This window comes from Triturus cristatus, chromosome 3_1 (genome assembly GCF_964204655.1).
Source record: "Triturus cristatus chromosome 3_1, aTriCri1.1, whole genome shotgun sequence".
NCBI classification, from domain to species: Eukaryota; Metazoa; Chordata; class Amphibia; order Caudata; family Salamandridae; genus Triturus; species Triturus cristatus.
The window spans coordinates 175,124,607-175,138,700 of NC_140583.1; the positions used below are offsets into that span (position 1 = coordinate 175,124,607).

At 41.9% G+C, this 14,094-nt stretch overlaps 1 protein-coding gene across 1 annotated transcript in view; it reads left to right on the forward strand.

Annotated features, from left to right (window-relative positions):
- ANO3 (anoctamin 3) overlaps positions 1–14,094 on the forward strand; it is a 1,942,403-nt gene that overhangs the window by 1,193,466 nt on the left and 734,843 nt on the right. Inside the window, exon 12 of the mRNA XM_085643623.1 lies at positions 1,446–1,542. Coding sequence (XP_085499749.1) covers positions 1,446–1,542 — 97 coding nt within the window. The remainder of the gene's footprint in view (positions 1–1,445; positions 1,543–14,094) is intronic.

Genomic DNA, 14,094 nt, shown 5'->3' on the forward strand with positions numbered 1-14,094 from the left:
ATATTTAGAAAGACTTCCACCCTGTGTTTTATATTATATATAAGCCTTTCATAAGCAACTATTTGTATATTTCTACCAACCTTTTATAATGGGTAGGCAGCTGGGGCCATCCGTGTGGCTCAGACTAGCGCACACAAAACAGTTGGACCCAAAATACAACGGAGAGATATCAACACTCCTGCGATATTTGAACCTAGGCTCATCCGCCACCCAGGGAATCCTAACAAACCCCAACATTTGTGGACTGGGGAGCCCTGCAGAGATCCCATAAATGTGTCTTACCCACAATGTCCTGTAAACCTGAAATGCAAATGTCAAATTTGAACAAAAATCATTTCCCCCTCATTTCTGTGACAAAAAAAGCCACAAACTTTATGGATCCACACAATTTCTACCTCCCGACATTCCCACACTTCTCCCGATAAAAAACAGTACCACATTTGTGTGGCGTTGCCTAGCGCCGCCAACACAAAATTATTAATATTATTATTATTTAAACATACAAAGTGCAGCTGTTACCTGAAGAAGATATCCTGATGCTGAGAAAAGGCCACAAAACCAACAGGGAGACATCATTATTTCCTTCCTGATTTGGTGATGGGGTAGCTTTGGTATTTGGGCCTGCAATAGGCCATCATCTAGAACCTACCAAACCCAGATATTTCTGAAAACTAGACACCCAGTGTAGGTCAATGTGGTATGTCTTGTTTGGATACCAATAGGTTTTCTTACCCTGCACACCTCAAATGTTTCCTAAAATCATTCATTTTCCTCAAAGTTCTGTGACAAATACCTCCAGAATTTGTGTGGACCCACACAATTACTACCACCCAGTGTTCCCATACTCATCCTGATAAAAACTCTACCCCACTTTTGAGGCATGTGACAGGACCAGAATCATACCAGGGACCATGCGAGTCAATGAGCTGAAGTAAATCCACTTCCAGTGCAGGAAGGACGATAGATAATGCCAGACTTCAAGGGGCAATAGGGCAAGGGTTTCTTTCAGGGCTGAATAGCTGAAAGGCAGATATATTAAAAAAACAAAATGAAAATAATATGCAACTTCATAGAACTCTTTTTATCCATACAGATTAAAGATTAGTCAAATAGCAAATTGCAGCACTGCCATATGAAGTTGGCAGTAGTACACCTGGATACCTGTTAGCCATAGCTTACTCCACAGATACTACTGCCAATTGTTTTGAATTCCAAAATGTAGTAAACAACCCTGTTAGTTGTAATAATTTATCAGTGAAGATTTACCAGTTATTTGGGAAGTGGGCTGCAGTCAGTAAATACCTTCTGGGCACTGCTTTATTTGACCACAATTAGCTGACGTTTTTATTTTAACTTGCATACCTCATATAAAGTGCAGTATAATTTACTTATACATAGAAAAATCTTTTTAGCACTATGAATCATCTTTTTTCTTTTGTTTTAAGTAAAGAGATATGCGAAGCAAATGAAACCATCATGTGCCCGATGTGTGAACGTAACTGCTCACTGCAAAGACTTAACGAGAGCTGCATCTATGCCAAGGTAATCTTTTTATTAACATTAACTGCTCCATGTTCTAACGGTTGTGTTCTTTTGTAATATGCACTCTTGTTTCATCTGCACCAGGTTAGTGGCACTTCATTAGGAAAGAGTAACCACATGCATGAGTTACTTTCAGATAGTGACATAGCAAAGTCGTCTAGGGCCCTAATGCAGTGTAGCTGTCTAAATGCTTTAGTCTTAGCTACAATTATAATCTGTGCACCTATCGCTCACACTTATTTTTCCATCACACTGCTAGCGGCTGTTTCCCAAGGTGTAATAAGAGCACCTCTCTGGTGACTCATGCATAATGCCAAAATGCTTCACACATATCACAATTTATAATCTGCCAACAATGCATTCCCCCACTGTGCTGCCTACTACCTGTCTGAAAATGTGCTTCTGCACTCCACATCTGGCTATGAAGTGTTATATAAATGTAATAGTACAATGCAGCACAATATGATATCAGTTTGGACCCAGCCATATGCAAATCAGTCTTGACCCTGTGCCTCATGGGAACAGTCCAGACCGAACAGCCTAGCCAGGCCCTCCCTGGACCGGAAACAAGCATCCTGGGACCCGTTTCAGGGTATGTCACCCTTCTTCAGCCAGGTCCGCTTAAATCCAGTGGCACAGTGAGCAAGGGACCCATGTCCGGGCATACCCATCCCACTTAGGGCGAAAAGTGTAACTGCAACAAATGATGGACAGAATGCTGAATGATTCAAACATTCTTCCCAGTCAAGATATCTGGGTTAAATGCATAGTTCTTTTGCCCACTACGCCACCCCAGTTTGGACCCAACCATATGCAAATCAGTCTTGACCCTGACCCTGTGCCTCATGGGAACAGTCCAGCACGAACTGATTCTTGTTTCTTGTCCAGGGAGGACCTGGCCTGGCAGTTCGGGCCGGACTGTTCCCATTGGGCACAGGGTCAAGACTGATTTGCATATGGCTGGGTCCAAACTGGAATGGCATGGTGAGCAAAAAAACTATGGATTTATGCCCAGATCTCTGTACTGGGGTGAATGTATGACATTGTTCTGCATTCTGTCCATCAATTGTTCTTTTTGCATTTGTTACCCCGAGTGGGACGGGTATGCCGAGACGTGGGTCCCATGGGCTCTATGACACTAGAGTCAAGCTATCCAGGCTGATGAGGGCTGTAAGCCCTAAACCGGTCCTAGGATGCTTGTTTCCAGTCCAGGGAGGACCTGGCCTGGCAGTTTGGGCTGGACTGTTCCTATTGGGCACACTGTCAAGACTGATTTGCATATGGCTGGGTCCAAACTGGAATGGCATGGTGAGCAAAAAAACTATGGATTTAGGCCCAGATCTCTGTACTTGGGTGAATGTATGACATTGTTCTGCATTCTGTCCATCAATTGTTCTTTTTGCATTTGTCACCCCGAGTGGGACGGGTATGCCGAGACGTGGGTCCCATGTGCTCTATGACACTAGAGTCAAGCTATCCTGGCTGATGAGGGCTGTAAACCCTAAACCGGTCCTAGGATGCTTGTTTCCAGTCCAGGGAGGACCTGGCCTGAGAGTTTGGGCTGGACTGTTCCCATTGGGCACACGGTCAAGACTGATTTGCATATGGCTGGGTCCAAACTGGAATGGCATGGTGAGCAAAAATACTATGGATTTAGGCCCAGATCTCTGTACTTGGGTGAATGTATGACATTGTTCTGCATTCTGTCCATCAATTTTTCTTTTTGAATTTGTCACCCTGAGTGGGCGGGTGTGCCCAGACGTTGGTCCCGTGCTCTCCGTGCCACTGGGGTCAAGCTATCCTGGCTGATGAGGGCTGAAAGCCCGAAACCTGTCCTAGGATGCTTATTTCCAGTCCAGGGAGGACCTGGCCTGGCAGTTGGGCCTGGACTGTTCCCATTGGGCACAGGGTCAAGACTGATTTGCATATGGCTGGGTCCAAACTGGAATGACATGGTGAGCAAAAAAACTTGGATTTAGGCCCACATCTCTGTACTGGGGTGAATGTATGACATTGTTCTGCATTCTGTCCATCAATTGTTCTTTTTGCATAAATCCTATATCATGTGGTCCGAAGAGTAAGCAGTTAGCAACCCTTTCTGTAGGTATTAACAGTGTAATATGTAATACCACTTTTTCCTATTTGGGGATTCCCTTTGCTGCTTCTGGATCCTGGATGCCTCTCAGAGTAGGTTTAAGCTGTGAAGGGCGGGTGGCTCACCATGTAACCTACCCCAGCCACCAGGAGGGGCGCTCCTAGTTCCTTACTGCATATTTATAAAACTCAGTGCACTCCTGTTGCAACATATGGAGCTTGGATATGGGGTACTTCCAATTGCGATGCTATTCAGATCGAGGAAAGCAGGTTTTGTAGGAAGGTGCTGTCGGTCCCTATATCATCTTCTTATGTGATCTGCCAAAAAGAACTGGGTTTCCCATATATAAAAGACTATATTAGAATACTCCCTACATTACTGTGGTTAGTAGAATGGAGAAACGCAAAGGCCACTTTAACCAAGATTATCATTAGGGACTGTCCTGTGGGTAGACCAAATTTCATGGTTAGCAGGTGTGGAGTATGCCTTTCGAGAGATTGGTTTATAACATGTTTTCACAGACCCTGTAAATGTTGCCAATGTAAACCAAACATTTGTGCAGCAAATCCTGTTTAATCGTGAGCCTTCCACTAGACTGATTGAGAGTGGGGCAAAGGAAATTGTGGCAGCTTATTTCAATTTGGTTGTAGCCAACTGGCCTAGCAGCTGTCTCTTTACAGCAAGAGGGGGCTGGGAATGAAGTTGCTTTTTCGGTTTAGGTCTGGCACAGTAAAGTACTTATTATGCTTTCCACTGGGCTTCCTGATGAACCTGATGCATGTCCATGCCCCAGTGATAGGAGCTCTGCTCAGTCGATGCAGCACTTTGCACTTTTTTTGCACATTTTAACAAAGATACACGAAGCACTGTTTACTTCACCTATCAAAAATGCAATATTTGGGATTTTAGGGTGGCGTCCAGGTTCCTGCTACAAATGCCGGATGTCGGGACAAGTCTATATGTAGGCTTTATTCTGAGAGCGGCTGTTCGAGCTTGTCTTACCATGCTCTCTGATTAAGATGGCCCTGTTGAAACTGTAGTGGTTATATATGACATTGTAGGTTGCCTTTTATTTCGTGTGTGCGATAAATTGTATTTTATTTAGTATTTTATATGTTTTAATGGGATTTTTTCTTTTATGGATATTTGATGATCTGAATAAAGATGTCTTGGCTTGACATACGTAATTTGTATATCTTACTTCAGATAAATATTTATTTAAAATAATGAGCATTTCCCTTTTGCATGGAGATGCCAAGATTGCTGTTCCATTCACAAAATAGTCCCTGCCAGTAGCTGAAAACAATATACTCAATGCATTAAACTTGAAACTTTTCACAGAAAAGTGAAAGATACACCAAGCAGCCCACAGCATAAGATGAAAGATGGTTTGTCCTTATAGACCACTGTTTCAATTTGTTTAGCAAAATTGTGACAAGAACTAGCAGAACTGCAGAAATGTGGCATCCCACATATAAACTTTAAAATGCCTGTTCTCCTACTTCCAGTCTGGCTTCAGAGCTGTATTCAGCATAGAAACTACAATGCTGAAAGTACTTGATAATATGTACAATGTTCTTGACAAAGGTGATATATCATAGATTTTTAGCCTTGACTGTTTTTGCTGGTTGTAGAACTCTGTGCACTTTGCTCCTGCTAACCAGTCATAATGTCTGTGCTACCGCTTTCAAAATTTAATATTGTTATCTATAGCTAGGAAACAGCTTCAAAGTTCAAAACGTAAATTTTTTGTTTTTTGGAAACATGTATCACAAACCCAATTCACTAGTGAAGTTGGATATTTGATATATATTCATTGGAAAAGGTATTTTAAGAAAGTTACTGTGGTAATCCTGTATTCAATATATATAATCCTGTATTCAATATATGTATTTGTCCCTTTCCTTGGTGTGAGATCTAGAATGTAGAATGTAGAAGTTGCCTAGCTGGAGAGTTCTGTGAAGGGCAGTTGCTGATGAACCTCCTGTGGCTGGGACGCTGTTCTGTACTATCCTGAAATAAAGAACCTACTGTCTACACTTTTACATCGTGTAATCCTACTTATTACAGTTACCTTTACCCTGCCTAAACCCTCCAGAGACCCATTTGCAAAAGCTACCACTGACACCTGGCATCTGAATAGCCCCCTTGACGAGGTGTGATCCCTCTCCTGGAGCTGATATAATTAAAGCCTTATGTGTGTGGGGGGGGGTGTTCTGTTCCTTTAGCAGGATGACCATCTCATTTGAACCCTTCAACCTAATTAATTTCAAAGGAGACTACCCTGTCACAGAAAAATGTTTGTTACCTCCTGGACAGGGCCCCTTTTTGTTCCCCCAGCCAGGCAAGCTCCGATCCCAGTGGGAGAGGAGCTGCTCCTAGAACTGGTTTAAGGTGAACACAGAGGAGGTGTTGCCCATTTCCCATTCCACAACTTTGTGGTTGGCTCTGAATAGCTGCACAGAGGTAGAAAAGTTCTGCCATCTTGGTGTTAGGTGGAGTGGGACACTATGAGATTTTTTGCAGTAGGGCACTCAGAAATTACTGCGTGTTAGAAGGGTTACCTTGGGAACTTTAAACCCATTGGTTAGGTAGTGGCCAATGGTGGTAGGCATATACGTGGCACTCCCAGTATCCTACTCCTCAGACACTTTCTAGACCTTGTGAAGAGGACTGAACCATCTATGTGTGACCTGAGAAGAGTCCTAAAACCTGGCCCTGCTCTTCCACATGTACTCAGAACAAAAAAGTGGACTCCAAGGGTCATAAGACTGGCCTCCTAATTAAGCTGCAGAGACTCAAAAAGCTACACGATGCCATTTATGGAACTGCCCAGATGCCCAGTTCATACTGGACCTGCTTTAGACCCTGCTGTTGGAGTGACTCTTGATCCCCAGAGTGCTGTCACCAAGGTCCTGGACCATTTATTGTGTCTACATGTACTACTCCTAACTTTTGCTATAACCTGGGACTTAGTAATGTTTTGGATTCTATTAGACCTGTCATTTTTGGTGTGGTTTCCCCATAACTTTTTGTCTTCAGACCTCTTGTTTTTGCTGACTTCATTTTTGTTTGTCTTAGGACTCTGCACACTTTACCACTGCTAACCAGTGCTAAAGTGCTTGTGCGCACTCCTTGAAACATGTTACATTGCACCCAATTGGCATATATTTACTTTAGTTATAAGTTGAAGTTGATGCATTGGGATTTATTGAGTGCACAGCTATTCAAAAGAGTGTCTCAGCGCTGTGCAGTGAAGTTAATAGAAGGAATTAAAAAGAAGTGGACTACTGAGTAAAAAGCCGTATCTTGTGCTTTTTTCTAAATAATCCATTATCGTCTGTCCGATGCAGTTCCAAAGGAAGATTGCTCCAGTCCACCGAGCCCAAGAGGGATAAAGAATGTCCTCCCGCTTTAGCAAGACAAACCCTTGGAAATCAGCCAGATGGTTATTGGTTGAACACAAGGCTCTCACAGGATTATAGTAGGAGATCCTGCAGAATATGTAATAAGGCCCTGAATGTCTAGTCAAGTGGCACTATCTGTGCCCAGGGCCTGTAAATTAAATGCTGCTAGTGGGCATATGCACTGATTGTGTCACCACAAGTGTGTGTGCAGTCTTAAACTACCGTTTTGACCTGGTAAAGAAAACCTCTTGCCAGCCTCAAGCCATCCATTTTTATACATATAAGTTACCCCGAGAATAGGTCCTGGACAACCCAGTAGGCTGGGTGCAATATATCAAAAACATAGGACATGTACTGGTAGTGAAAACTCCTAATTCGTTTTTTTATTACTGCCTGGCCTACCTCCCCCATTGGATAATGTTGGAGTTACCTTATTAAATTTTATAAGTGTAATATTCAAATGGGACCGGTATCCCATCATGTTTGGTGTCTCTGCAATTCTAATCTCAAACCCTAATTTATGATGACGTTGGATTTAAGTTTACAGTTTTGAAAATACTACTTTGAGAAAGTTGGAATTTTCTTGCCTTTGCCATTTGATGCCTTCAGCCTGTCTCTGGATCATATGGCTGGATATGGGTGACTGTTGGGCTTTGTGTATTCCTCTTGGACAGCCACACCCAATGGGCAACTGACGTTTGACTGGATTGGCCAAAACTGGAAAAATGGGGAGGGGGCTAGACTAAGCCTCACACTTGAATAGGCTGTTTCCTGTCTCCCCTCAAAGGGCTACATACATCCTGTAGTTAGTCGGTAGCCAGGGCCAGGAAGACAGTGCATTTGTGCATTTCAAAGGCATTCCTCTAGAAGGTTGCCCCAACTTCAAAGTCACAACTGTGTATAAAAGAAGGACCACACCAACTCTTCCGTATAGTTCTGGACCTGTGGATACTCTGCCAGGATGAAGGACTGCTGTGTTGCTGAAAGGGCTGTGAATGTGCTGGACTGCTGCTCTGAAGGAACAGCTTCCCTGCTGCCTGCTGCCCTCTGGCCTGGGTGAGAAGGAATGGGCCAGCATCGCTAGCATCGCTAGAACCCAGAACCCAAAGTGACTCCAAGAGCTAGTTGGCTGGCCTCCTGATCTGAAACCCCAGGGACATAACAGGTTTCCAATAACCTTGCACCTGCAACTGGACTCTGCCATATGTGAGTCTGCTCTGCAATAAGGTGCCATTCCACTCCTGGACAGTTGGAATGGGGCTTAAGGTGCTTGCCAGCCTCTGTGAACCCAGCGGAACTGATGCATCTGCTCTGCTGGGCAGTGTAACCCCAAACAGAATTGATGCATCTCTGCTGCTGCATGGATTGGACCCATCAAAAAGACCCAGCCGATGTGTGACGCAGTGTTGAAGGAGAATATTTTGTTGGAAATGTCGAATCACACAAATATTGAGTTAGAAATTACGTGATCAGAAATATCGACAGAAAAAATATCATGGTCAAGAATATTGAATTTGAGGTAAGAAATATAGTTTTTAAACATATAGAAGTCATTAATATTGTTTGCAAAAAATAGTTGTTTAAAATATTTTTTTTATTAGTTTTATGTATTTTAGTTTATATTTTAAATGTATGTGATGTATGTTTTTTTGTATAAGTATTGTTTATGTTTTTTAATATATGTGTTACATTTTTAGTAGTTATGAATTTTATTTTAATTACATGTTGGGTTTTTTTTGTTCCATAGCCGGTTGTGGGTTTATGGAGGAATATGGTGGGAAGTAATTTAACTATAATACATTAATGAATATGTAATTATTTAATTAATTTAGATTTTCTAGTGTTAATTGTGGGAAGGAATTTATTTGTAATTAATTATTAATAGGTTGTTAATATTAATTCATTAATTGATAATTAATTATGGTAATTGTGTAATATCTTTTAGGTGCATGTTGTGGGGTTTATAGGGGTAAAGGGTGTGAAGTAATTTATTTTTGATTAAATATTAATTAGTTGTTAATTTATATTAATTATGGAAATTGTGTAATTAATTTTAGGTGTGGGTTGTGGGGTTTATAGGGGTAAAGGGTGGGAAGTAATTTATGTTTCATTAATAGTTAGTTGTTAATTTATATTAACTAATCAATTGATAATTAATGATGGAAATTGTGTAATTCATTGTAGGTGCTGGTTGTGGGGTTTATAAGGGTAAAGGTTGGGAAGTAATTTATGTTTAATTAATTAATAATCAGTTGTTAATTTATATGAACTAATTAATTGATAATTAATTATGGTAATTGTGCGATTTTGTTTTAGGTGTGGGTTGTGGGGTTTATGGGGTAAAGGAGAAGGAAGGTTTTGCATCTTAATTTTAGAGTGGAGAATGCCACTGTTGGATTGTTTGCTGTAGGGCATACAGGACCTGTTGCAAAAGTGCTGTATTGTTATCCCTTGGACCTTTTTCCCATTGCTTACGGAAGGCAAGGAGTCCGCCCCACCTGCAGCCTCGTACCTGGCTTAAATGTGGCACCCATGGGCACCTTTTTCAGAACACTACTGGATGTGTGGAAGAAAGAAGCAGAACTGTACCTGCTGTTGAGACTGTTGAGGAGAACGCTAATGGCTGGACCTGCTGCCACTTGTACTCAGTATAAAGAAGTGGACTCCAAGAGTCAGTTAGCTGACCTTGTGTTAAGCTACAAAAAGCCCACTATCCTGAAAGATGAAAGAATCCATCTGATTCGTTTCTAGTGAGCCTGCCCTCGACTGTGTGGTGGCTTCTGTTGGGGTGAGTCCTGACCCCCAAGTGCTGTTCCTGAGGTCCTGGAATCCTGCGTTGGTGTCAGAGTGTATTTCTCCTGCCTAAATCAAGAGATCTAAGACTTAGAAACGTTTTGGCCAATTTTTGACAAAATGGTACCGGGAACAACCTGCCAGCCAATCTTCAGAGGACAGGTTCTGGCTACATTCTTTTCCACAGCAGCAAATCCATTTCAGCCGACCTGATGCTGACTTGCATTCAACGACGTCTAGCCCTCTTCAATAATAACCTGCAGCCTTGAACCACTGAGTAAAGCTATCCTCCAGAAAAGAATACAAGTCCCAAGGTAGAAATCTTTACTAGGTGTGATGCCGAGCAGCAAGACTTACTCAGTGCGAACGCCAGACTTTTCCCACTCTGAGCTTTTCCCACATTCACTGATGACTTTACCGAGATCTTACTGTTTATCAACCCAACATCAACTAACCTGTTTTCGGATCCACCCTGAAGCCTTGCCTAGCTGAGGACTCTACCATCTTGAAAAAACTTTTAGGTATGAAGGTAACTTTTCAACTGGGACCAATCTGACCTGTTTATCTAACCTGTGCTCCATCGCAGTTGGCCTTAAACATTACCGGGAACAGTTGCCGGTAGGTGTTGTTTTGTGTTGTTGGGACTACTGTTATTTGGGAATTAAGAAACTAATACCTCTCATTTACCTTATTGGATTTTTGTTGTTTTGTTATCATTTTGTTAATTAAAATATTGTCTATTTTTATAAATTGGAATGGGATTTTTACTGTGATGTGTATTTCTCTTTTTAACTGTTTTGGTACTTCTAAATGTTCAACACATTTTCTTAAGTTGAGCCTGTCTGCTATGTGCTTTAGCCCCCAATGGTTTGAGCTCAGGTTTAAGTTACTGAAACTTTTACTAGACCTAACTTGAATAGTGACATTGTTTTTATGGTAGACTACCATTCCCTCCAGTGAATATTCCAACTTCTCAAACAAGGGGATCTCTGACCTCTCTTTAAAGTGGAGGCAGATGCCTGCACTGTGAAACACAGAGTGGCTTGTAATCAGCCACTCTGTATTTCACTGAATGTGCTGTGCCCCAGGGCTGCTGTGAGTTTTGCTGTTGCCCTGAGGTTAGTGCATTGATTGTAATAGGGAACACTGTCCCCGTTTGCATCTGGTGCATCTGCTTAAAGACTCACCTTCTTAAAAAATGCTACATCACAACGCATCAGCTGTCCACAGCTCAGCTTCTACTCCTTACATATTGAGTTTATGCTTGTCTTTGACCATGTACAGTGCTCCTCTGCCTTTTGGCTAGGTTTGTACTTATTGGCTAGGTTTGTACTTAACCTATACATACATACATGTATGAGCATTGTGTGGCCCAGCTGTCCTCTGATGTAGGACTTGTGACTCCTCTAAAGTCATGTTGAAAGGCAACAAAAGACTTGTCAAGCTGTTAGTCAACTTTGAAATCACAGGAAGTAAATTGTGAGTAGGCACCTGAATTCTACTGTGCTAAAAGTTAAAGTGATTTCATGTTAGCAGAGGCAGTTACATTGCATAGCAGTGAGTATGTGTATACTGTGGGTGTGTTTATATGTAAATCGAAATATGTATTTTTAGTCTTACATAGCAGGAACTCGACTCAAAGTTATCAGACCACTTTACATGAGCACCAGTTGTGTTACCGACAGACACATACATTTTTTTTTGTCTTGTTAGGTATGGAGAGCTTAAGTGATTTGTCCAGAATCACAGGATTAAACCGGTTACCCTGCTTCAAGGTCGGCCGCTGTAGCCATTAGGCCACATCCTCTTATTTTCTCATAGTAACTAGAGAAGGCATCTCCATTGGTAGCTTGCTAGCATCCTCAAAAAAGCTTTGTCAAGTGCTGTCTGTCACTGTATGTAATTCAGAGGGTCTAGCCACACTGAAGAAGGCAGTACCATACCTCTCCTGACCCTTAGAAAAACAGCCAGCTAAACCTGTAGCAAGGACAAAAGCTTATGCACACACACACACACACACACACTTGAAGTGAAAAGGCCATATTTGATAGAAATATGAGAAAGTGATTGGGTGGGGTTTGAAGACCAAATGAAAGAAACTCCAAAACTGATTTAAAGCTGCTCTTTGAATTATAATTCATGCTATATTTTGGATTTTTCTTGCTGTTAGGATTTCCTTTGTGCCATTGCTCACTTGCTGCCTCGGTTGCTGTTTAGTAATCATGTGGAGGCATTTTATATTGCTAACGTTTTTCCCCGAATAGTTTTTGGTAACCCTCTCTTATTTGTTGGGATGGTAGGTGTTCTATCACAATATCGATTATCTATTTTCCTTTGCAATCTTAACTCCACATTTATTTATCTTGAAGACTTATCTTAAGCTAAATATATATATATATATATATATATATATATATATATATATATATATATATATATATATATATATATATATATATATATATTCACTGAAAAAACCATAGGTTTCAGACATGTTATAGTTAGCGGAAATTTTACTGATAAAAAACCAATGAAATTCCCCCGTTATAGTTAGTGCAGGCAACTATAACTCACGCGACCGCAATCCTCTGCTGATGCTAATACTGTATTTAGACACTTATTTGCCCATGTCTTCTTCCATAAATTTTTAGCTCTACATATATTACAAATATTTTTTTTTCATAAAGACACATATGTCATCAGCAGAAGATTGCGGTCGCGTGAGTTATAGTTGCCTGCACTAACTATAACGGGGGAATTTCATTGGTTTTTTATCAGTAAAATTTCCGCTAACTATAACATGTCTGAAACCTATGGTTTTTTCAGTGAATTTGCAAGGTTTTTTAAATGCTAATTCCTAACTATAACGTGTGTGAAACCTATGGTTTTTTCAGTGAATTTGTACGGTTTTTTAAATGCTAAGTTACTTTACGCCATTCGTGGCGTGCACGCCCACTTAACGCAGTTCGTTCCGTGCGCGCGCGGTGCGCTTCGCGCACCGTGCGCGCACAGTGAGCACGCAGTGCGCTTCGCGCACCGCTCGCCCACTTTACGCAGTTAGTGCCGTACACGCAAGGTGGGCACGCAGTGCGCTACGCGCACCGCGTGCCCACGTTACGCACCGTGCGCAGATGGAGGACATATTATGCGCTTCCTTGTGATAGGTAATCAGTTAAATTTATTTTGTAAGTGATGACAATAATATGCCATGCACAGAGAGTGTTTTTTTTTTTATTAAAATTTTTAGCGTAAGCGCACCGTACGCGTACGGTAAGCGTAATCGGCGAAATTTTCAAAAAATAAAAATTTACCGTTTTTGGCCTTGGGGGATCTTTGAGGACTCAACTAACATGGCTATGTGCATGGGCGCTGTCTAAACAGCCCCTTTATATGTTTTTTGCCTTTGTTTACAGCCCCCCCCTCAGAGTGCGAGAGAGAAAATGGCGGCCGCCGCTTCCTGGTTTCGACCGATTCGAATGTTTACTTAGATGTAACAGCCAATCAGAATCGCGCTCGCGCACGCCACCGTACGCGTACGGTAAGCTTACGGTAAGCGTACCGTAAGCTGGCTCAGATATATATATTGATTTAAAGGCTATTTTCTCAGAATCTACTGAACAGATTTACACCAAACCTACAAAAGGCACTTCCTTGACCTGAGGACTACCTCTCTGCCAAATTTCTAGTAATTCTGTTCAGCCGTTCGGGCTGTAGCCCTGTCTAAAGGTCCTATGGAAAAATGCATGGGAAAAACGCGTTTTGGGACCCCCCTTTTATCTCAGCCCCCGCTTGACGAATCCCCCCGAGACTTTCAGGGTAGGAGCGGAGTGTAGCGCCCCACCTATTTTGAGAAATTCGCGAGGATTCGTCGACCGGCGCCAAAGTTATTCAAAATAGAATGTTGCGGATTTCCTATGGAAACAGGGTCCTAACTATAACTACCTACTGGCGACCGCCAGTAGGTAATATATATATATATATATATATATTATCTACTGGCGGTCGCCAGTAGATGGTTATAGTTAGGACCGTGTTTCCATAGGAAATCTCAAAATTCTATTTTGAATAACTTTGGCGCCGGTTGACGAATCCTCGCGAAATTTTCAAAACTAATGGGGCGCTCCGTTCAGCTCCTACCCTGAAAGTCTCGGGGTGATACGTCAAGCGGGGGCTGAGAAAAAGGGGGGGTCCCAAAACGCGTTTTCCCCATGCATTTTTCCATAGGACCTTTAGTCCGAGCTACAGCCCGAACGGCTG